This window comes from Equus przewalskii, chromosome 21 (assembly GCF_037783145.1).
Source record: "Equus przewalskii isolate Varuska chromosome 21, EquPr2, whole genome shotgun sequence".
Classification (NCBI taxonomy): Eukaryota; Metazoa; Chordata; class Mammalia; order Perissodactyla; family Equidae; genus Equus; species Equus przewalskii.
This window is the reverse complement of record NC_091851.1, coordinates 36,915,678-36,939,097: the sequence shown is the minus strand read 5'-3', so window position 1 is coordinate 36,939,097 and position 23,420 is coordinate 36,915,678. Positions and strand designations below refer to the sequence as shown.

Here is a 23,420-nt window from a genome sequence, read left to right as displayed (position 1 = left end):
GCGGCACCCCTGGTCCCTACCTGCGGGATGCCAGGAGTGCCCCCCAGCCCCGCCCGGTCAGGACGCCGAAAACGTCTCCAGACACAGCCTGGGGTTCCCTGGGGACAGAGTCCCTCTGCTCGAGGATGAGCCGTCCGCCCCTGCCCCTCGCTCGGTGGGTGGGGATGGGGTCTGTTGGGGCAGACCTGCCCGTGGCCACGCTGCGAGTCGGGTGTGGAATCTGGGCCGGGACTCCCTCCCCAGTGGCCCCCCCCCCCGGCCCTGATGCCCAGAGAGCCTGGAAGCCCTGGATCCCAGGCACTTGGAGGGGCCGTGGGCACTGCTCCGCCACCTCCCCGGTCCGCTCACGGTGCCTCCCCCGCAGGGACCGGGACCACCATCTGAAGACCTACAAGTCGGTGCTGCCCGGGAGCAAGCTGGTGGACTGGCTGCTGGCTCAGGTGAGAACCCGGCGTGCGTGGCCGGCTGTCCCCCCTCGGCCCGGGATGGGGGGCTGACCGGGATGCGGGCCTTTGAGTTTTTTGGCTTTTTAAAATTTTTTAAATTATTTTTTAATTGTGGTAAAATACATGTAACTTCACATTTACCGTCTTGACCCTTTTTAGTGTACTGTTCAGTGGCGTGAAGTCCATGCATGTTATTGTGCAGCCGTCCCCACCATCCGTCTCCAGAACTCTTTTCCTCTTGCAAAACTGAAATCCTGTCCCCATTAAGCACTACCTCCCCCGCCCCCTCCCCCAGCCCCTGGCCACCTCCCTCCTGCTTTCTGTCCGTGAATCTGACTGCTCCATGTGCCCTGTGTATGTGGGGTCACACAGCATTCGTCCTCTGCGTCTGGCTTATTTCGCTCAGCATCATGTCTTCAAGGTTTGTCCATGTCGTAGCGTGTGTCAGGATCCCTTCGTTTTGAGGCTGAATAATATTCCACTGTGCGAGGATGGCACAGTTTATTTCTCTACTCATCCCTCAGTGGACGCTAGGGTTGCCGCCATCTTGAGGCTTCCAGTTTTGAAATGGGGACGGTCCTGGGCAAACCAGGATAGGTTGGTCTCATTCTGGCACCAAACTAGAGGCTCCCCGGGGAGCTTGCCATGTTATTTCTTTCAAATAAGTTCCCAGTGGGCAGGGGCTTCCAGAGGCTGCTGCTGTCCACGCGGCACTTATCCGGGCCAGGCCCTGGCTGGGCTTTGTGCGGTATCTCCCTGACTCCTCTGTCCCATCTACAGATGGGGGACCTGGTGCCCAGAGAGGCTGAGAGCCTGGTCCAGGGGCACACAGCCTCGCAGCGGCAAAGCTGGGCCTGGGATGGGCCCGTCTTCCCCACTCGTGCCTGAGGTCTGTGGACGTTTCAGGGAGCCCATGAGAAGGCTCACTCGTAGTCGGAAAAAGGAACGTATTGGCTCCAAAGATGAGGAGACAGCTGCGAAATCAAAATGGATAAGAGTTCAAACGTTTACAGAGTGCAGCTTTCTGTCAGCCTCGGTAATGTTAAATTTAGCGTTCTTGAAAACTTCGTTCCATTCAAAACCAGTTTGCTGGCCGGATTTTCTCATGTTGCACAAGTTCCCAATGACTGCTTAGAAGTCATAGCCCATCGGTAAAGTCAGTGTTTCTGGACGCCAGATAACATCAAAAGCAAGTTTAGAGAAATCCTTGAGAAAAATTTTCAAGCCAAAAAAGCATATTTAATGTGGGGTGTGGGTGCGTTTTAGTGTGTTTGCTGTGACGTGGGACCGTATGGCCTGGGAGGTCTGGAAATGACCTCAGAGTTAGATTTGAGAAGCACAGAGCATCTAACCACTGCACCACACTGCCCTCTCCGTGGGATCCCGTGCGGCCAGCCCAGAGCACGTGCTTTATCGCCAGGCCGAACTGGGTTCACATCCCAGCTCCACCACTTCCTAGCTGAGTGATCTTGGGTGGGTTGCTTCATCTCTCTGTGCCTCAGTTTCCACACCCGTAACATGAAGCTAAAAATGATACTTTCCCCTTTAGCTTGTTTTGAGGATTCACTGAGTTAATCACGTAACGTGTTTCGAATGACGAGGCTCAGAGTAATTGCTCCGTCAATGTAACTGTTATTACAACTGCTCATCTCCTTCGGAGAGGACTCAGAGTCGCTCTGAATTCATGCCGTGAGGATGGCGGAGGGCCCGGGGGCGCAGGAGCAAATGCCTGGGGGCGCTCTGTGGAGTCCGCCTCCCACGTGCGCCGCGGCAGGGGAGGGCGGCGCGTGGCGTCACCGTTTGTGGTCCAGGCGCTTCGGTCGGAGCCCTGCCGGGCCTGGTTGAGGCCGTCTGAGGCGGCCCCTCCATGGCCGCGTGTTTCCTGAGCGCTGTGTGTCCGCAGCTGCCTCTCGGCTTCAAGCATCGCGGGACTTTGCCCTGAGTGGGGAGTCCCGGGTGTAGGCTGGGAGTGGGGCTGGTCCCCGAGGTGGGTCTGGGAGAGGTTTGGACGGACTGCCCATGGTGCGCGGGCTGCGGGGGGCATGCAGGTGGGGAGCAAGGACGAGGCCCAGGGTTTTGGTGCAGTGGCGGCTGGAAGGACCGTTCGCGGCTTGGGAAGAAGGGGGAGCAGACGCTAGTGGGAAGGTTGGGAGTTCTCCTTGGGGGGGTGGGCAGGGAGCCCACGGGACTTCCCAGTGACGGGGAGCTGGCTTTGCACATGTGGCGCTCGGGTGCTGTGTCCACTGCAGACGCTCTGTCCTTGTCAGCTTTGGGTGGCGTCTACAATGAGAGGTTAGAGGGCCATGGAGAGAAGTGTCGCAAGAGGCTGATCAGCTCGTCCCTTGTTTTCCCTGAGCACCTGCTGTGTACCAGGCATTGCCTTAGGTTCTGGGGCCACAGCCGGGAACGAGAGTCTCTGCCCTGGTGGATGGGACATTCTGGTGAGGGCTAGTAGAGAAGCTGAATGAATGAGAAAGATAAGTAAGATGTGTAACATGTTGGCTGCTGCCGGGGGCCAGCCTGCAGGGGAAAGGATGGGGGCAGCAGGGGGTTCACCCCTCAGATGGGGGGGCAGTTCCACAGTGGGTCAGAGAAGGCCGGATTGAGCAGGGCCACTGGAACAGAGACCTGAGGGGGTGGAGCCCTCCCCACAGGAGGGACGTGACTGGTAAGATCCCGCTGGCCGTGTGTGTGGGGTGTGCAGGGCGGACTGCAGGGGTCAAGGCTGGCAGCACAGAGACCAGGGAGGTGGCCAACGGAGCGCTTCGAGCAGGGAACACGCGCCTGAGAACCGGGAGCAGCGGGGGAGGCGGGAGGAGCGGTCAGATGCTGGGTGCTTGAAGGTGGACCTAACAGTTTGCCCGCGGGTGGATGGGAGGTGGGAGATGAGAGCCAGAGAGGAGTCTAGAATGACCCCAGGAGTGATGGCAGGAGCCCTGGAGGACGGGCAGCCTGAGTCATTGTCAGTTGGTCCTGAGGCCCGTCCCCCCGCCCAGCATCCTGCTTCAAGTGGGGGCAGGGGGAGGATGGTGGGCTGAAGGTTGCAGCTGCCCCTGCAATGCGTCCCCTTCACCGGGCTTCCCGTGGCGTGGCCTGGGCTGCAGACACAGGGTAGCTGCTTGGAGGGGACGCAGGCGCATGGCTTCCGGGAGACTGACCGGGTGACAGCTGCCGTCCCGCTCTGGGTCAGGGAAGCAAGGAACGGGCTGTGTGTGCCTCCGTGGGTCTCTCTGTCGGGGAGGGGTTGATGAGGAGGCCGTGACCTTGAAGACTGGTTTCAACAAGTCTTGATTTCAAGTCGTCCCTACCTTGTACCTCAGCAGGAAAGTCAAGAAGAAAACGTGTAATTGTGTAGTTCAGGAGGATTATTTCACTGTGAATGCATCTTTATTTCTAACTTCTAGGTCATTCTGCTCCTTGAAGCAAAATGTTGATTGAATCCTACTGGATCATCTAGAAATGCTTTTGGCGGCACATAATGGCTGCACATAATTTATAAGTAAAGATCTTTCCCTTTCACATAATAGGAAACCTAAATTATACGGTAAAGACATTTTTCTCACATAACTAGGTATCCGGAGTTCATGATCCTAGAGCTCAACAATGACATTTACACCCAGGTTCTTTCCATCTTTCTGTTCTGCCATCTTCTTTCCAGTTGCCTTATAGTCATAAGATGGCTGCCACAGCTCCAGGCATCACACCTCTGTAGACCTCTGGCCAAAGGCAGACAGCAGGGGCAGTTGGAGAGTTTTCTCGCTCTGTTTATTAGGGGAGGAAATTTCCCCCAGTCCCCTCCGCTCCCCGGTGTTCTTCCCCTTAGTTCTCATTGGCCAGATGGGTACCACGTGTACCCCTAAACCTCTCCCTGGAGAAGAGAACAAGGATTGCTGAGAGCGGCTTAGAATTCCTTGGAATTCATCCCTTGAGGCTGAGAGAGGGGCTCCCTACCCACTACCTGGACGAATCAGCGTTCTTTTAACTGAGGATAAGGTGAGTATTAGGCCTTGGACAGAGAAACTAAACTCCGTGTCAGTTCTCACCTTTCCCTGTGCGTCGTCTCCATCCTCGGAACAGCCTGAGGAAGACGCAGTTATTATCCCCGTTTTCCTGACGAGGAAGCTGAGGCCCAGTTATGTGACGTGCCCCAGGGCACACAGTCGGGGTTCTCCTGTAAGCTTGTGTGTGGGGGGCTGTCATGATGCCTTGGTAGCCAATAATAATAGTAATAATAGCTCTCTGTATTGATGACAGCCAGTGCTGTGGAGTCTGAGCAAGACCATCCCTCAGCGGCTGTCCTTGGAAAATCAAGGACAAATCTGGGAATAAAAAGTACAGATGAAGACACGAAGCTCAGAGAGGCTGAGGAATTGCCTGGGGTCATAGCCAGGGCCTGGCGGGGGCGCCGGCTCGGAGTTGGCTCTCTGCCCCTCTCTGCTCCGTGCGTTTCGTCTGTGCCACCCAGGCTCTGGGACGCCAGGCTGCGCGGCAGGTGGAGGGGTGTCCGTGGGCCAGGGCGCTGGAGCAGGGCCAGGCCGGGAGCTGGGACGGGTCTGCCGGCCCCCGTGCTGGTTGACAGTGACGTGCCCGGAGTACCTGCTGCGCTGGTCTGTGCTCAGGCAGAGCTGGTGGCGGCAGGGCTTTCAGCCCGGGGTGGGGGGCCGGGGGCCGGGGTGGGAGCAGGCAGAGGGCCGGGCTGGCGGCTCAAGGCGCTGGCAGAGGAAACAGGAACGACAGGCATGGGACTGGAGCCCTGGTCGCAACCGTGGGTGACTAACCTCCCCTCTCAGAACCTCAGTTTCCCTCTCTGTAACGTGGTAGTGGGGGAGGGTCCTGCCCTGAAAGGATTCCGTTCTCATGGCGTAGTCTTGGGCAAGTGCCAAGCCTGTCCATGCCTCAGTTTCCTCATCTGTCGGATGGGGTTAATGAGTGGTTGCCTCCGGGTTGACCGTCAAGATGGAGAGATTGGCAACGCGGGCGCGCAATGGGTCAGGGAGGGACCCCTGTGAGGTGTGCACACATCGCTTCCCCTCGTTTTAGACACACGGAAGCCGAGGCGGATAGATTCAGGGCCAGTTTCCAAATTGGGTTTTTGGTCATTCGTTCATTCATTCATTCATTCAACAGATGTTTTTTTGCCCCACTAAGTGCTAGATACTGGGCTTCATGGGGGGAGATGGGCGCCATTGCTGCCCACATGGAGCTGACATTCTAACGGGAGACCTTAAGCCAAACAAATAAAGGGACAAGTTCCGTTCAGAAGGTGACAAGTGTACATGGATGTTGTACAAGGTCACAGAGCGTCTTTGTTGAGCGGGCTGTGGTGGAGGGGCTCCTTCGAGGAGGTTACATGGGCACTGAGACCTGGAATCCAGGGCAGGGTGTTCCAGGGGGAGGGCAGAGCAGGTGCAAAGGCCCTGAGGTTGGGGTCTCGTGTAGTGTGGAAGGAGCAGCAAGGAGGCTGGTGGGGCGGGAGCTGGTGAGCTTGGGGAGATGGGGGAGGTGTGGCAGTGAGATTGCACAGGACAGTGTGTGCCCAGGCCCTCCTCCAGGAGGAGAGCAAATGGGGGCTCAGTGACCTCTGGTTGCTCCCCGCCTGGTGGTAGGTGGGGTCGTTACTTGTCTACGGGGCGGATGCATCCAGGGTCCGTGTGTTCACTGCTACCCTGAGAACCGCTGCAGGTCCAGCTGGGGAGCTGCTGTGGGGAGAAGGGGCGGGCTGGGCTGGAGCCGATGCTGAGTGGGCCGAGAAAGCCAGGTGGCTCCCAGACCTGCCCGGCCTCCTGGCTGCAGAGCTGGGCTTGCTGCCACCTGGGCCACAGCCGCCCCCCTGTGCTGGCCCCTCGCAGCTGGGGCGGCTGCTCCGGATGTGGCCTCCGTGGGGGGCTCTGCACACGCCAGCCGCTAGCCACTGGCCAGGGTCCCCTGGGAGAGATTTGTCTTCCTGCAGTCGGCCTGGGCAGGCCTGCCCGAGCCTCTGGGCTTCCTTTCCTCTTTGGCTGGGAGTTCCCTCCCTGGCTCCTCGGCTGCTGGCGGAGGGGACCGTCCAGGCCCCGCGCAACAGCTGCTGCCTCGGGAGCTGGTTAGTGGGAGGCCTTGTGCCCAGGCCCGTCTGGCCGAGGTCGGAGTGCACTGGCCTGGTTCGGGCTCTGGCACCATCCGGCCCCTGCTGACAACGCCTGCTTTAGTCCCCAGATGATGACGAGCGCCTGCTCTGTGCCGGGCCCTGTTCTTGGACCCCGGGTTCGGCAGGGAGCAGAGCAGATCACCCCCTGCCCCACTGAGCTGACCTCGCTCCCCCTCCTGGCCGTCCCTTCATCCCACCCCTGGACCTTTGTCCGTGCTGTTCCCTCTGCCTGTCACCCCCCTCCTCCCCATGCGAGCATGCACACATGTGTGTGTGCACACACGCACACATACTCTCACACTCCTTGCCTGGATGTACTGAGGTCATTTGGGCTGCAAGAAACAGAGGCAGGTTCTGGCTCAGTTAAGGAGAAGAAAAAGGCGACCTCCTGGAAGGCTGCGGAAGCTGCACGGGTCGGGGAGACCAGGAGCCAGGCCTCAGCAAGACCTGGGCCAGGATGCTGCCGGCCTCTTGGGAGCAGGGCCGAGGGGCGCCGTCTTCAGGGCCCTGCTCGCGGGGAGAGCCAGCGCCCGTGCCCCCGTCCTTGGGCTCCTCTGTGCAAAGGTCACGTTCCTGGGGCTGGGGCGCTGCCTCGGCCTCGCGTGGATCCTGTGTCCTGAGCCTGGCCCTGGGCGGGGGGGCGGGTGCAAACCTTGAGGGACTGCCCGCCAGGACGACGTCCACGTGGGAGAGTTGGCCCCAAGGGCGGGCCCAGGCTGCCTGGTTCATTCTTCAGCTTCGGGTTCCGTGTCACTTCCCCGGGGAAGCCCTGACAGGAGCCACGTGTCACTTGTGCAGCGAGGAGTGTGCTCAGTCTCAAGGGTGGAAACCCGACGAGACAGCAGCCTCAGGAGAGAAGCATGCACGTACCAGCCATGCCACAGACAGGAACCTTCTGTGCTCCCCTCCGCCGTCCTCAGCGGGGTCAGCCGTGTTGGTCACGAGATGGCCCCGCAGCCCCGCGCATCACTTCCTCACGCGACCTCGTCCCGGGCAGGGAGGGGAGGTGCTGCCTCTCCCTTTTATCGGGGACAAAGGTGTTTTCCAGAATCCCCTGGGGGTCTTCCCCAGATGGCTCACTGGCGAGAGCTCGGTCAGTTAGGAATTGAACTTGATTTCTAGTATCAGAGATCCAACTACAGAGGCTGAAGTAAATTAGGGGTTTACTTTTCTTTAGTATGAGAGGAGCCCAGAGGTTGGTGGTCCAGAGCTGCTGGGGCAGTCCTCATATCTTTGGGAACCACACTCTCTCTTTCTGCTTTGCCGTCCTTAACGTGTTTCTGTCTTCAAGTTCACTTTGTGGTCTAGGATAACTGCAGGAGCTCCAGCCATCACATCTTTGTTCCAGGCAGGAGGAATAGAAAGGAAGGGACAGGGATGAAGAGGGTTTTGCCAAAGTTCCCAACCAGTGATTTCTGCTTACATCTCATTGGCCACCTCCAACTGCAAAGGAGGCTGGGATTCGTGTTGTCTAGATAGATGCCTTGCCGTCTACACCAGCGAGGGTTTCAGTCCTGGGGCAGGCTGGGAAAGGATTGTTGCTAGGCCACCAAAAGTGTTGGGGGGACCACAGTAAACAAGCAGACGCACATCCCTGCCCTCGCAGAGGCTCCGTTGTAGGGGGTGGTGGGCCTGTCACCAGCCTCGCGTGGCCCCTCCGTGCCTGCCCTGACGCCCCTCTTCTTGTTCCTTGCAGGGCGATTGCCAGACGCGGGAGGAGGCCGTGGCGCTCGGAGTGGGCCTGTGTAACAACGGCTTCATGCACCACGGTAAGCGCCCCGTCCCCTCAGCCCATCTCCCGGGGTCTGTCCTGGAACAGAGGAGCTGGCAGGGACCCTGGTGGCTGGTGCATTCTACAGGGAGGGGAAACTGAGGCCCAGGAGAGCACCTGGTGGCCTAAAGGCTGCCCAGCATGCCCGTGGGTGCGCCCGGGTCAGATGCCGGGTCCTGGGCCCGCAGACCACTGAGGTCGGGGCGGCTCCTGAATCCCGCCGCGTGCCCTTCCTCATTCTGCATGGACTGGGAGGCCGTGTCAGGGTCTGGGGGCACCGAGGTGGCGGGTAAAGCTTGGCTGGAAAATGGAGCGGATTTGAACTCACATCCATGGGCCTCCTGTGCCCTTCCCCTGGAGGGCCGCAGCCTCCCGGGCGGGCGTCGAGGCCGGATTGGGGAGGCCTGGCCCCCGGGCTCCTCGGGAAGGAGACAGGATGGAGGGGTTGGGGTCGTGAGAGGAGGGAATCGGGGGGCCCTTCTGCCGGTCTCACCCCTCAGAAAAGTCCCTCCTCTTCCCACTGGAGGGAGAGAGGTGGCCGTCGGGAGGCGGTCCTGAGGTGGGAGGCTGGGCGGAGAGTAGAGAAGGTGGTACCACTGACATCGTTTTAGATGGAAACAGAAGTTGCTCTGAGCGCCGGCCTCCTGAGCGTCTCCACTGTTAATTAGCTTAATCCTCATGAGGAGCCTTTGAGGTCGGTGTTAACATCCTCCGCGTTTATACACGAGGACAGAGAAGCTGGCTGGGTGACAGCTTGCTCAAGGTCTCGTGGCGAGTTGGAGCCTGGGTGTGAACCCGGGCAGGCTGGCAACACAGGCCACACGCTCAGCCCGAGCGGCCTGGCCTTCCCCTCGCTGGCCCTGGGAGCCCTGAGTCTCCTGCCCTTTCAGCAGGACAGGAGGGCCTCAGCCCCCACCGGGGAGCCTGCCTCCTGTTTCTAGAATGCTCCGCAGGGCCGTGGCACTTGCAGTTACCCTGCCTGGGCGCCCTTCCCTGCCCGCCTCACTCCCTCCCTTACTCAGCGGTTCTGTCCCGCTCACGCCTCCCCAGCGAGGTCCCCGACTGCCCGGCTGAGACAGCTCCCCTCCTTGTCATTCTGTCAGCTCGGCTCTGCCCTCCTTCGCGGAGCTGTCCCCCGTTAGGCTAGGCGGTGTTCCCTTCCGTCCCCTTCGTTCTGCCCTTACCTAGAGGGCGCCTGCGGTGTGCTGGCCACGAGCTGGGCCCTGGGGACAGAACAAGACAGACGACAGCCCACCCTCGGGAGCTCACAGCCTAGTGTGTGTGTGCGCGAATCAGACAACAATGGAATAAGTGCATTTTCCGGAATATTCTGGGCCTATGTGGAGGACTTGGGCCTTTCCTCCAGGGAGGCTGGTCTGGGATGGCTCCGAGCAGAGGGGGGCCATCCTGCCGCGGGTTTCACGGGCTCCCGTGTCTGTGAGGGTGGGGGCGGAAGGAGGGAGGCCAGAAAGGCCACCGCCATGGTCCAGGGTAGGGACGATGTTGCTTGGACCCAGGTGGTGGCAGCAGAGGGGGGAGACTCCGGAAGTTTTCTGGCCATTCCCCCTGCCAGCTTCTGCTCTGTGCTCTGACCCAGAGCTTGTCAAGCTCTCTCTGCAAAGGGCCAGACGGTAAATGTTCTTGGCTTTGCAGGCCCCGAGGTCTGTGTGACAGCTCAGCCCTGCCGTTGTGTCATCAGAGCAGCTGCTGGCAGCACGTGAACAGGTGGCGTGGCTGTGTGCTAATAAAACTTTATTTAGAGAACCAGGCGGTGGGCCGTGGTTTCCCACCCCTGGTCTAGCTGCTGCATTTGCTGTCCCTTCAGGGCGAGAGGTGTGCCAGGGTAATGGAGGGTCATCAGGTCTGTCCCCTACCTTGAAGCCCACAGACCTAGTTCTAGGCCTGACCCAGCTGACGCCCAGTAAGCCCATGCCCCTCTCTGGGCCTCACTTTCCTGGTCTTTCCACTGGAGGCCATGCCGTCTCCTCCTCCTCTGAGCTCAGCATGCCTACGGCTCCATGGGGTTAGGATGCACTCCCGTTTCCCCAGTGGATAGGGCCGATCGGGCCAGCCAGGGCAGCCTCGGGCCTCTCGTTCATTGTCCCCGTGTCCCCAAGATCCCTCATTCCCGGAAGCTGCTCTCTTCCCGAGGGGCCCTCCCACCCGTCAGCGGGGCGGAACCTCTCATTTGTGGGTGAGAGTAATTAGGGGTCTAGCCCAGCTGCTGTTCCCGGAAGGCCGCTGTCTGAGGCCATTCCGTGGGGGTGGGGTGACTCCCAGGCAACACCACCACCCACAGGGCCCCTCGGGGAGAGAAATTGCAGGCGCCCCGCGCTTCCCTGCTGCATGCCATGGATGCAGACGCAGGCTGAAGCATGGGGGGCCCAGTCCTGGGGTGGTGGCTGCTGCAGATGCAGGTTAGGGCACTGTGCAGGGGGGGCATCTGACCTGGGCTTCGGGCTGAGCGATCCTCAGGGAGGGACCCGAGAGGCCTGCGGTCCAGCCCCGCGCTTTTGGCACTTACAGGGAAACTGAGGCCCACCGGTGACTCCTCGTGGCCACCCTGGGGAGTTGCTGGGACTTCCTCGGGGAGGCGAGGACGGCCTGAGCTGGCCGGTTTTCCTTCCTCAGGGGTCCACTGACATCAGACAACTGCCCTACCCGACCAAGCCTTGACTTTCCCCGTTGATGTGATTTGTCCCTGCCCCCGCTAACAGGCCTGGCCGGCAGGATGGTGGAAAACAGGAGCCTGCTGGCTCTCTGACCTCGGGCAGTTTCTTTAGCTTCTCTGGGCCTTGGGCTGCCCATCTGTGAAAGGGGGGCAGCAGATGCTTGTCTGAGGAGTCAGTGACCCTAAGCCTGTATGCAGGGGGTGCCTGGTGCCCGTAGGTGCTTAGTTCAATTGCAGTCCGCGGGGACCAGATCGCATACTGGTTGTTACAGGCTACTTTTATTCATTTTCCGGGCTTGTCTAGAACAGAGGTCAGAATCTTTTTCTGTAAGGGCCCAGACAGTCAATATTTTAGGCTTTGTGGGCCACACAGCCTCTTGAAGTTATTCAGCTCTGTCATTGTGGCGCAAAGGCAGCCCCAGGCAATGCGTAAACAAGTGGGTGAGGCTGAGTTCCAATGAGACTTTGTTTATAAAAAGAGGGAGCGGCCAGATTGGGCCCACGGGGCCTGAGTTTGCCAGTCTCTGGTCTGCAGTGGCCCATCGGGGTCCCTTTCTGCTTCGTAGTGAGGTTGGCTCCTTTTCACACACTTGTTGCCCGTCTGGGTTTCCCCATCTCTTAATTGCCTATTTTCATATCCTTTGCCCATTTATCTGTGAGTTTCCGAGCTCTCTCTGGTTGATTTTTTGGAGCTTCTGATATATTCTAGATATTTATTCCTTGTTGGTTTTAGCCTTTACAGTTATTTTCAAATCTGCCCTCTGCCTATGGCCTTGTTATTGAATGGAAGTCCCTAGTGGGTTTTTTTTGGGGGGGGGGGTCTTGTACCTGAACTTCTTCTCTACCCTAGGACAAAGGTGTTCTCCTGCCTTTTCTTTGGTGAGCTTTAGTTTTCCTGTTCATGTTTAGGTCTTCAATCCCTCAGGAGTTTATTGTATATGGTGTGAGGTAGGGATCCAATTGTGTCTTTGCCCTGAGTGATCATCCATCATATACTGAGTTCCATAAGCACCTGGTCCTCTTACGTGATTTCTGTTCTCTCCCCCTGGTTCTTTCTCCGTTTCCACTGCAGTTCCAAGCTGTTTTGGTTACTATGGCTTTGTAACGTGTCTTTATGGTGGGTGCCGCAAGTTCAGGTTTTTCAAGAGAAGTCAGAAAGCCAGACTTTGATGTGAGATATCTTTATCTGTTATTGTTGGCACATGATCCCATTTAATAAAACACTGGGCTGGCCAAACCAAACTTGTCCAGGGGCTGGTTCCGGCCCATGGCTGCCAGCTGGCAGAGCTGCCGAAACCTTCCTGCGTGGGCCTGACCGCGTGCCTGTGTGTCTGCGGGTTTGCAGTGCTGGAGAAGAGCGAGTTCAAAGATGAGTCCCAGTACTTCCGCTTCCACGCGGACGAGGAGATGGAGGGAACCAGCAGCAAGAACAAGCAGCTTCGCAATGACTTCAAGCTGGTGGAGAACATTCTGGCCAAGCGCCTGCTGGTAGGAGCAGAGCTGAGCTGCTGCGTCTTCCTCCCACGGCCGCCTGCAGGCCGGGCAGCCGGGTGACCTTCACCTGATGGCTGGAGAAGTTGGGCTGAACTCTGAGCACCCAAGAGTGCAGGGGGCTCTAGGTGGTGGCTGGTGACATTTTCAGGAGGTTGGGTCACTTGCACCAGCCAAGACTGGCCTCTTCAGAAGAGATTGGGGTTTGCTGGGCTCCCTTTCCTTTCCCTTCCACCTCTCCTCGTCCACCCGACATCCCAGCCTGGCCTTGTGCAGAGATGACGGCCTCCTGAAGGGGCCCATCCTGCACACCAGAGCCTTGGGTCTTCTGGGCTGGCACCCCGTCCATGTTCAGTTGCTGTAAATATCCTCACAGTTAAGGCAGAACATCCACCAGCCTGTCCAGATATTTACCAGCCTAGCTCCCCAAATCCTGTTTCTCTGCCCGTGGATGCACAGCCTCCATCTTAATGCCTGGCCCGCAGTTGGCCCTCGAGAGGGAGGCTCGGAAAGTTTAGGTCTCTTGCCACAGCCAGAGTGGGGCCGAAGTCTGAATAATGCGAGGGTGACTCCGTTAACTTCTCCTGTGGTACTTGGGGCTGCTGTTCCTCCCAGGTCCCATTTCTCCCCCTACAAAGCCGTCCTGTGCTCACCGCCACACTTAGGATAGAATCTAGTCTCTCGCCATGGTCTGCAAGACTCTTCTTGCCTGTCCAGCTTCCTCTCCTTTCTTCCCCCTTTCTCACTCCACCCCAGCCACTCTGATCTCCTTTCTTATCCTCCAATACCTTGGCGCCTGACTCAGGGCCTTTGCACGTGCCGTGCCCTCTGCCTAGACCACTTTCTCCACTCTATAATAAAGGTCTGGTCCTCACTTCATTCAGGTCTCACCTCCTCTGGCCACCCCCACCCTCCCACACCATGTCCTGTCCCCTCACGTGCTTTATTTTAATTCAAACTCTGTACACCCCCTGCATCCTGTTCTGTATTTGTCTGTCTCCCCACCTAGACAGTCAGCCGCCCTCATGCAGGAGCCGTCTGTCCTGTTCAGAGCTGTTTCCCACTCCCAGTAAAGTACCCGGATCATCTGATAGGCAACAGCTCAGCAAATATTTGTTGAACAAATGCGTTTCCCTGTGTCCCCATCACCACTGAACCCCAGACCTCCCAACCTGCCTGCCGTCCTGCCATGGGGAGGGGCTGCTCTCCTTCAACTCCCTTCCTGTCCCCAAGTTCTTGGTGGCTGGACCCCTTTGCATCTGTCTTGTTCGTTAAGGCAATAAGGTTGTGTTGAGCCCCTGCAGTGTGCCCGCAGATGGGGGGCCAGTGGCGCAGGACCGAGGAGACCGTCCTCAGGGTGGGAGGAGAAAGGGGAGACAGACAATGAAGATTCAGCAAATGAGAGAGAACACAGGTCGAAGCGTGAGCTGGGTGGTGCGTCTTCACTCGACAGACGCGTGTTGAACACCTACTGTATACGGGGTGCTGTTTGCATTTTACTCCCCCCCGCTGCCCCGCCCCTGCCGCCCTAGTCCGTGCAGACGAGGGGCCCCTGGTAGGGTGGTTCCAGCCGTCTCACTGCCTCCCCGTCCTGCCTGACTTCGCCCCAGATCCTGCCACAGGAGGAGGACTACGGCTTCGACGTCGAGGAGAAGAACAAGGCTGTGGTGGTGAAGTCGGTGCAGAGGGGCTCGCTGGCCGAGGTGAGGCCTCTCCCAGGGCCACCCTGCCGGGCTGCGGGCCGGGCGGAGAGTGGGCGTCTCTCTCCACGGTCCTCCAGGCTAGGCCGGCTCAGCAAATCCCAGAATGTCAGTGCTTCCTGCTTGCTTGCTGCCCACATGGGGAAACTGAGTCCAGGGCTGTCTTGTCTGCAGTCTCTGGGGGGCCGGGATAGAGCCCCTGTGCTCTGGGCTGTGCTCCCAGTGTGTGTGCCACCAGCTCCCTCTCCTGGCCCCATGGGGAGGTGCGGGAATAAAAGAAGATTTTCGGAATCAGCTGTGATAGTGGAAAAGCCAGTGCTCAGTGGCTCGACCGAGACAAGTGTGCCGCTGTCGTGGACACAGCGTCTCTCGAGGAGGAGGGGAGCGCATCGAGGGCGGGCCAGGGGTTCAGCCCCGGGTCGTCTCCGCTGCTCCTGGGGGCGTGGGGTGGGGAGAGGCGCCTGCCACGCCGTCCAGGCACCCGCTCACCTCTGTGTAGCGATGAGAAGTGCTTTTGGCTGCAGGGAGCCACATGCTGGCCTCACGGTGGCTGGAGCCACAGTCCCATTTGTCAATAAATGAGGTTAGAAGGAGGTGGTTGCGAGTCTTGGTTCGAAGTTGGCATCTCTTCCACTGTCCTGGGCAAGCCCTCATGGTCACAAGGTGGCTGCCCCTGCTCAGTGCCTCGTGTCCCCTCCCGCAGGGGCGGGCCACAGCAGTTTCTTCTGGAGGAAAACATCCTTCCTGTTGGTGCCTCCAGCAGGCCTGCCTTCATGGCTCAGTGGGTCTTACAGCCCCTTAACTGCTCACCACGGAAGGGCTCAGCCAGGGCTCACTCCGGTCGTGCCTGGTCCCTGGGGCCGGCTCTGTGCTGCCGGAGCGATCAGGGTTCCTCAGGGAGGAGGAGGGGAGGTGGTGACCCCCGTGCCTGTCTCCCGCCAAGATGGCCGGCCTGCAGGTGGGCAGGAAGATCTACTCCATCAACGAGGACCTGGTGTTCCTGCGGCCTTTCGCCGAGGTGGAGTCCCTTCTCAACCAGTCCTTCTGCTCCCGCCGTCCGCTGCGCCTCCTGGTGGCCACCAAGGCCAAAGAGTGAGTGTCCTGGCCAGGGGGTCCGGCGCCTTCCTCTCAGGCTGGGGGTGGTGACGGGGCCTGAGCCCCTGGTTCCCCGTGGACGCGGCTCCTTCTGCAGGCGCGTGGCGTGACGCTGCTCCCTCGTTCGCTCCTCCGGGCTTCATTCAGTGCCCGCTGTGTGCCGAGTGGTGGTCCAGCACTGGGGGATCCAGCTGCGTCTGGATGGCCACATTGCTCCCCTTCATGGAGCTCAGTCTTGTTGGAGGGTGGAGCCGGAGACAGACGATAGAGCAAATGAGGCAGAGAAGTCAGAGACCTACTGAACCAGGTGGTAGTCGGCGTGGACCAAAGCTGGGAGAGGAGAGGGGCCGTGTGGAGGCACGGGGGTCAGGAGGCCGCTGAGAACTGAGCTGAAGACTGGCGTCGGTAAAGGAGGGAATCAGGGGACTTCTGGAGGGAGAGGGTTCCAGGCAGAGGAGACAGCTAGTGCAAAGGCCCCGGGGTGGAACAGTGGCGGATGTGTTGGAGGAACAGTGAGGAAGCTGATTGGCTGGCGCAGAGTGAGTGAGAAGGAGGGGTGGGCGAGGGGTTAGCCGGACAGTGGAGGCCAGGCACTAGAGGACCTGGTGCCCCTGGGAGGGATGGTGGAGCCACTGGAAGGTTCTGAGCAGAGACAGGCGTAGTGTGACGTGGCTTCTGGGAGGATCTCTCTGGCTGCAGGTGGAGACCAGATCGTGAGGGGCAGAGGTGGGCGGGGGGCGTGGTGAGGAGGCTGATGGCCACCGTGGGGCTGGGGAGAAGAGCTGGATCCCAGATGGAGGTGGTATCCAGGGAGAAGCATTTTCTGTTTTAGAAATCGTGGGTTCGGTTTTCACATCATCTATTTAAGGCACATGCTCCCGGTTTTCTATTGACGGGAGCAACGGGAAGTGTTAAATATGGTGATTTCAGTGAAAAGGGAAGCCAGTTTAGGGAAAGTGACCCACAGTCTGGTTGGTGTGTGGAAGTGCAGAAATCACCAAGATGGAACGTGCCTGCGTGAAATTCCAGAAACCCCCGGGACTGGGGCAGGCTTCCAGGATGGCTGCATCTGGCAGGCGGGCACGGGGACCATCCTGAGGCCCAGTGTAGGGGGTGGAAGCAGACGGCTGCACTGGAGCCCCTGGCTTACCTGAGGACACCACTGCACGACCCGGGGCAGGTGCCACCCACGCTGCTCTGGGGTCCACCTGCGGGATGGCCAGGCCCTGGGCCCTCAAACCGTGCTCTGCAGGGGGCGTGTGGCCGTTTCTGGAGTCAGCACCAGGATGCGCTGGCTCCCTTCTCACCCTCCCTGATGTGGAATAAAACACGCGCTGGCCGGGGTGCTTGTCTGGCCCCAGGGGCCCCTCTCACCCAGCAAGGGATGGCGAGGGTGCAGTGGGTGGTCTGGAATTTCTGTGCGTGGATGGCAGCCCCCAGGGCAGGCCAGGGCTTCTGGCCTGGGCTCTGGTTTCTCTCTCTGTTTTGGGCTGCGTTTCCCGAGTCTGAGAGGTGGCGGCTTCCCAGGGTGCCCCCTGGGCTGGTGGGGGTGATATTGCTTTTCCTTATGGCGGCTTCTGTCTGGCGCAGGATCATCAAGGTCCCTGACCATCCAGAGGCTCTGTGCTTCCAGATCCGCGGAGCTGCCCCGCCCTACGTCTACGCTGTGGGGAGAGGTGAGCGGGGCTTCACAGACAGAGGCCGGCTTTGGGAGACCGGTCTGTGTGTATGGTGGGAGTTCGGAGGTGGCCAAACCGTCTCCACCAGCCTGTGCCTCCTCATGCACCACTGGCGCTTACTTTCTTTGCTGGTATTCAAGGCTGGCAAACGCAGATGGCTTTGGGGGTCAGGCAGTTACAAATAGGTGACTGAGAGGAAACAATAGGGAGTGGTGAGGACTATGGCAAGGTGAAAAAAATACGTGTTCACTCTAAAAGGGGCAGTTTTTTTCTAGCTCAAGCCCATTATTGCCAGGCAGGAATGTGGTCCCACTCTTGTGAGATTTGATTTTTTAAGAGAAGCCAGAAATGTGAATTTTGGTCACACTTCCGTGGTGAGAACCAGCCCGTAGGCCCCCAGTTTGAGACCTCTGCTTTCTGTGCTGCCTTCTCCCTGCAGGCTGTTTAAGGGGTTACTGTATCTTGGAGATGAACCAGGTAGGTCTCAGGTACTGGGCTCCCAAACCTTTTTGCATCTAAGGGCCCCACTTCCTTTTTTTTAAGTAAGCAGGAATCTTTTTTTTTAAATGCTTTTTTTGGTGAGGAAGATTGGCCCTGAGCTAACATCTATTGCCAATCTTCCTCTTTTTTATCCTCTCCAAAGCCCCACTACATAGTTGTGTATCCTAGTTGTGAGTCCTTTTGGTTCTTCTATGTGGGATGCCACCACAGCATGCCTTGATGAGCAGTGTGTAGGTCTGTGCCCAGGATCCACACCAGCAAACCCCGGGCCGCTGAAGCGGAGAGCACAAACTTAATCACTATGCTACTGGGTCGGCCTTAGGGCCCCCCTTTTAAAGTTTAAACATTAATTGTTCATTTATTGTGGTCATAGTTGTGCTTTTAATGTGTGTTGATTAAGAAAATGCATGTCAGACAGAAAGCTACTGAGAATTTGTTACCCTTTTGAAGTGGGTTTTTATTTTTTTTATCCTTAAAGCAGTGGTTCTCTGCTGGGTCAGTTTCACCCCCCAGAGGACATGTGACAATGTCTGGAGATGTCTCTGATTGTCACAGCTGGGCGTGGGGTGCTACTGGCATCTCACGGGTAGGGACCAGGGAGGCTGCTGAACATCCGCGGTGCACAGCACGGCCCCACAGCAGAGAGCGCCCAGTCCAAAGTGTCAGTGGTGCTGGGGTGAGAAACCCGCCTTAGAGCATCTGCAGAGGAGAGTAGGCGTTTAGAGGCGAACTGGGCAAAAACAGGAAAACAGCTATTTGTTGAGCGCTTACTGAGAGCTGGGTGTGGGCCAACTGCTTGACAGGCTTTAACTCACTGAATCCCTCAGGAACCCTGTGAGTAGAAGTTATCAGTGCCCTCGCTTTACAGATGAGGAAACCAAGGTGCTGAGAGGTTAAGGAACTTGCCAGAGGTCACACAGCTGATCAGTGGCAGAGCCAGGGTCTGAACCCAAGGCCCCGGGGTCCGGGCCTGTAGTTGTCTCCATCACACCACACAGGCCTCATAGCCTCCCACATGCAGATGAAGCTGGGCAGCTACCTGCCTTTCCAGACCCTTCCTTTGAACCACTCAAACCCTGGGGTCTGAGACCTACAGTTTGGAAGTCGTGGCCTGGCTGGAAGACATGCTCTTGGAGTCTGGTGGACCTGGGTTCGAGTCCCGGCCTCGGTTCGAGTCCCGGCCTCTCCTAGCCGCATGATCTCGAGTCGCTTTGCCTCCCCGAGGCTCCGTTTCCTTGTCTGCAGAACGGGGCTGCTCCTGGTGCCAGTGTCGCAGGTTGTTGCAGGTCTTTAAGGAGATGAGGTTCTGGAGAGAAACGTACCCGGGTTCAAGTCCAGCTGTCCTTGCCGTGTGACCTTGGGCTGGCTGCTCCTTCTCTGGGCCTGTTTCTTCTGCCAAAGGGCAAAGAATGCCAGTGGCTGTTCTGCCCCCTGCAGTGGGTTGGAGGGCAGCTCCAGGGCGGGAGCGATGGAGAGGGAGTGTTCAGGGGCGGTGTGGGGTCAGCATCCAACTGCTCGCTTGCCCTTGCTGCCGCTGCCCCCAGCCCTCTTCACCGGGTGTCCAGCCTCACGCGCTCCTGTCCCTCCCAGGCTCGGAGGCCGCAGCCGCGGGGCTGTGCGCGGGCCAGTGCATCCTGAAGGTCAATGGCAACAACGTGATGGGCGCCGGCGCCACCGAGGTCCTGGAGCACTTCCAGGCGTTCCGGAGCCACCGAGAGGACGCCCTGGTGAGCACCCGGCAGCCAGAGGGGTCAGGGAGCTGCTCTGCGGGGCAGGGCTGGGGGCTGCCCTCCTTCTCGGGGGAGGACCAAAGGCCCCACAGCATTTGGGGTGGTGCTTCCCTGGAGGGAGCTGGGCCTGGTCGCTGGGCCCCTCTGCCACCCACGCCCCCGGAGCTGGGCCGTGATGGCCTCGGTTTCCCCAGCTGTGAGATGGGTGTCTAAGACCCTTGTACCACACGGGCACTTGGGGCACAGTCACGCCGATGGCACAAGCTGATGTCACTCTTGGTGGGGGCTGGCTCAGTGGAGGGTGACCTTGCTCAGGCCATGTTTGTGGTGCCCCCACCGGGTGCCCGCATGTGTCTCCACCCAGGCCCAGCAGTGCAGAGGCTCCTGCTCGGTGGGTCTGACTTCCATGTTCCAAGACCCCCTCCCTTGGCCTCTGTGTGGAGCATAGATACAGGGTGGGGGCTGAGTGTGACAGGAGGCTCCTCCGGAAGGTTCTGGAGTGAAATCTTGGAGGCCTCTCCGGAGGTGGTGTCACAGACGGGCTCAGAGCCTGCGCTGTGGAGTCAGGGAGGCATGTGCACTGTGGCCTTGGCCCCCTCCCAGGGCTCCTGGCTCTTACTTGCCCCCCAACCCCCAGGGTCTGTACCAGTGGGTCTACCACACCCACGAGGACGCCCAGGAGGCCCGAGCCAGCCAGGAGGCCCCCGGCGAAGACCTGGATGGTGATGGGGCCCGGGAGGAGGACCAGCCCGACTCAGGTAACAGGACGGGCGGTGGCGGAGACCCCAGGTCCCCTTCTGTGTCTGCGCTCCCTCTGGGCGCGTCCAGTCCGTCCCGATACCATCAGCTCCGTGTTAGTTTCCGATGCTGCTGCACAAAGGCCCACAGACCCGCTGGCCCAGAACAGCACGCGTTTCTTCTCGTAGCTTCTGGAGGCCCCAAGGCTAAGCTGGGTCCCACTGGGCCGTGGTCAGGGGTCGTCAGGGCTGCTTCCTCCCTGGGCTCTGGGGAGAGTCCGTGTACACGCCTGTTTCAGCCTCTGGAAGCCGCGTGTGTCCCCTGGCCTCTGGCCCCCTTCCCCGTCTTAGGAGCCAGCCCTGTTGGCCTGAGTCCTCCTCGCGCCGCCGTCCCTCTCGTCCTGCCCCTTCCGCTCCATCTGCCCCTCTGAGGACCCTGGTGATTGCACTGGGTTCACTGGACAATCCCGGATCATCCTGATTGTGCAGTCAGCTGATCGGCAACCGTGATTCCCCCTGGCCATGTGGCATGCATCCTTAGAGAGTTGGGGAGGGGGATGCCAGCGTCTTTCCGAGCCGTCCTTCTGCTGCCGCGGGCTCCCACAGCCTCCACCCCGACTCCGGGCTTGTCTTTCCACCTGCCGCCCCGACGTCTGTGAGGCGTCGCAGCCTGAGCGTGGCCAAAATCGAACTCTTGACCTTCCCCTGAAACCTGTTCCTCCCGTGTCCTGTCCCCGTCCTTGCAGATTCTCAGGCCTGAACCCCAGAGTCCCCCTGGACCGTCCTCTTTCTCCTGTGTCCCCCCGACCTCGATTCCGACGGCACATCTCATTGCCTCTGCCTTCCTCGGGCATCTGAAATCTGACCGCTTCCCCCTCCTCCATCGCTGCCTGGTCCAAGCCACCGTCATTTCTCACCAGGACCGTTGCAGTGGCTGCTCACTGTTCTCCCTGTCCTGCCTTACCTCTCCTCCTGTGGGCTGTCCTCAAAAAAATTGAACAGAACCTTCCAGTGGCTCCCACCCTACTCAGGGCAACAGCTGAGCCCTCTTCATGGTCTCCAGGCCCAGCCTGGCTCTCCGGCCTCACCTCTCCTCACCTTCCCGCTCGCCTCTCTGCTCCAGCCACTCCAGCCTCTTGTTCTTAAATAGCAAATGGCTCCTGCCCCAGGGCCTTTGCACCTGCAGTTCCCTCGTGGAATGCTTTCCTCCAGAGTGGGTCTTGGCTGGTGCTCCTCTGACTCGGCTCTCACGAATGCCCTAGATAGAGGAGCCCCTTGTGTCCTTCGCTGTCGCCTCATCCTGCTTTGTTTTTCTTCACCGCATGTATTTGTTGACATGTGTCACACAGCTGTCGGTTTGTTCTTGTCCTCACCTGGGCACAGGCTCCCCCGGGGCAGGGGTTTTGTTGTTCGTTTTATTCCTTGCTGTGTCCTCAGAGCCCAGAACTCTGCCTGGCACGTTGTAGGCGCTCAGTGAACATTTGTAGTTTGGATGCTGGTCCTTCCTCCCCAGTCGCTTCTCTGGACGCTGCCCTCTGCTTCTGCTGGGCCGGGCGTGGGCTGGGGGCCGTGGGAGCACGAGGGCTCTGGAGGCCTCCGTCTGACAGCCCGGGCTCCTTGCTGGGAACTTTGGGGTCAGCAAAGTACCACGGTTTACGGGGTTGGCCGGGGAGTTGTCCCCCGACCCAGGAACACACAGAGCCCTGCAGAGGGACCCCAGGGGGACGGGCCGGCAGGGAGGGAGGAGAGGCCAGGGCGGCCCTGGGCCCAGTTCTTGCCCCTCTGAGAGGAGGGGCTGAGGGCCTCCTTCCACAGCACGTGGGACCCCTGAGGGTGACAGTCCACCGCACTGGGAGCAGCTGCCGTTTCTGCTCTTCAACAAGTGGAAGCACCTGCTGTGTGCCGGGCCTGTTCTGGGAGCTGGGGATGCATGTAAACAAGGGGGACAGGGCTCCTGCCCTCATGGCGCTGACGTGATGGGAGACAACTGTGAACAAAAGAACAAAAGAGGGGACAGGTGGTAACAGGACGAGGGTCAGGAGAGAGACTGGTGTGTGTGTTGAGAGGTACCCTTTGGAGCCAGTGGGAAGGAAAACAGTTCAGTCCAGTAAAGCGCCTGCTTCATTTCCTAGATCTGTCACCATCGGCGTGGCCTCTGGGCCCATGTTAATCAGAACTGAATCTGGCCTACTTAAGAACATTGGCTCAGCAAACTAAAAAGTCTGAGTAGGGTCAATCAAGCTTCAGGTCTGGCTCGATCCAGTGCATTGTATAGTCTCACGAGGAGTCCCTTTCTTCTCTTCAGTTCTCAGCTCTGCTTCCTCTGTGTTGGTTTCTCTCTTACATGCTATTTTCTCCACGTGGTGGCTCTGCAGTTGAAAAAGAGAATGTTGTAGATCCAACAAAAATCCCAAACTTGAGTCTCATTGGCCCAGCTTGGGTCACATACTTGTTTTGAACCAATCGCTGTCAATAGGGGAAATCGAATATGCTGATGGGCCAGGCCTGTGCTGGTGGGAAGGGTGCAGTGGGGTCCCTCTTTGGAGCCACATAGACTGGGAATGGGGCACAAGGGTTGAATCCTTGGAGGAAAATCTTCTCAGACAAGGGGTGAACAACTTGTTCCAGACAGTGTTCCGTCTGTCCGACACGAGCCTCTGCGGTGCTGGGTCGAGGGGCTCGCTGGCTCTGGGGTGGGTCCCCCTTCTCAGGGTTGCCTGTCCCTTTGGCTTCCAGCCTTCCCCCTGCTGTCCCTGAGTCCCCAGCTGAGCCTGCATGAGGACGGGCCTGTGGTCAGCCTGACGGTGGACAATGTGCCCCTGGAGCACGGCGTGGTCTACGAGTACGTGAGCACAGCAGGTGTCAAGTGCCACGTGCTGGAGAAGATCGTGGAGCCCCGCGGCTGCTTCGGCCTCACCGCCAAGGTCTCACGGGTGCTGCCTTGCCCTGGGCGGGGAGCAGCCTGGACCCCTGAGCTCTCGTCCCTGCCCCTCCACTTAGTAGCAGTGGGAAGTAGGAGAGTGACTTGTTAGTTTACCCTCAGTTTACTCACCTGCAAAATGGGCCAGCAGGAGACCTGCCCTCACGGGTATCACGGGGTCCATGGGAGCCACTGCTGATCGGCCCCTTCCGACCCTCCCTGGCCCCTGGGGAGCACTCAGCAGCTGTTTATGTTTCTGCAGATCCTTGAGGCTTTTGCCACCGATGACAGCGTCTTTGTGCAGAACTGTGGGCGGCTCATGGCCCTGAACAATAACATCAGGACCATGTCCCACTACGAGTTCCTCAACATTTGTGACACCAAGCTGGAGAGCATTGGCCAGAGGATTGCCCGCTACCGGGAGGTACCTGCACCCTGCAGGGTCTCAGCTTTGGGTGTTTTGGTTGCAAATGTCAGAACTCAACCCAACTTACCTTCAACAAACAGGAGAATTCATTGGTTTACGTTACTGAAATGTCCAGAGGTGGAATT

The 23,420-nt window shown here is 59.0% G+C and overlaps 1 protein-coding gene across 3 annotated transcripts in view; it reads left to right on the top strand.

Annotated features, from left to right (window-relative positions):
• The window catches only part of PREX1 (phosphatidylinositol-3,4,5-trisphosphate dependent Rac exchange factor 1), a 183,091-nt gene that overhangs the window by 135,694 nt on the left and 23,977 nt on the right, over window positions 1-23,420 (top strand). For all 3 annotated transcript variants that reach the window (XM_070589411.1, XM_070589413.1, XM_070589412.1), the window contains exons 14-23: window positions 365-440; window positions 8,270-8,342; window positions 12,361-12,503; window positions 14,117-14,209; window positions 15,150-15,298; window positions 16,892-16,977; window positions 19,072-19,208; window positions 19,849-19,969; window positions 22,685-22,872; window positions 23,131-23,292. In XM_070589411.1, the coding sequence (XP_070445512.1) occupies window positions 365-440; window positions 8,270-8,342; window positions 12,361-12,503; window positions 14,117-14,209; window positions 15,150-15,298; window positions 16,892-16,977; window positions 19,072-19,208; window positions 19,849-19,969; window positions 22,685-22,872; window positions 23,131-23,292 (1,228 nt within the window). The remainder of the gene's footprint in view (window positions 1-364; window positions 441-8,269; window positions 8,343-12,360; window positions 12,504-14,116; window positions 14,210-15,149; window positions 15,299-16,891; window positions 16,978-19,071; window positions 19,209-19,848; window positions 19,970-22,684; window positions 22,873-23,130; window positions 23,293-23,420) is intronic.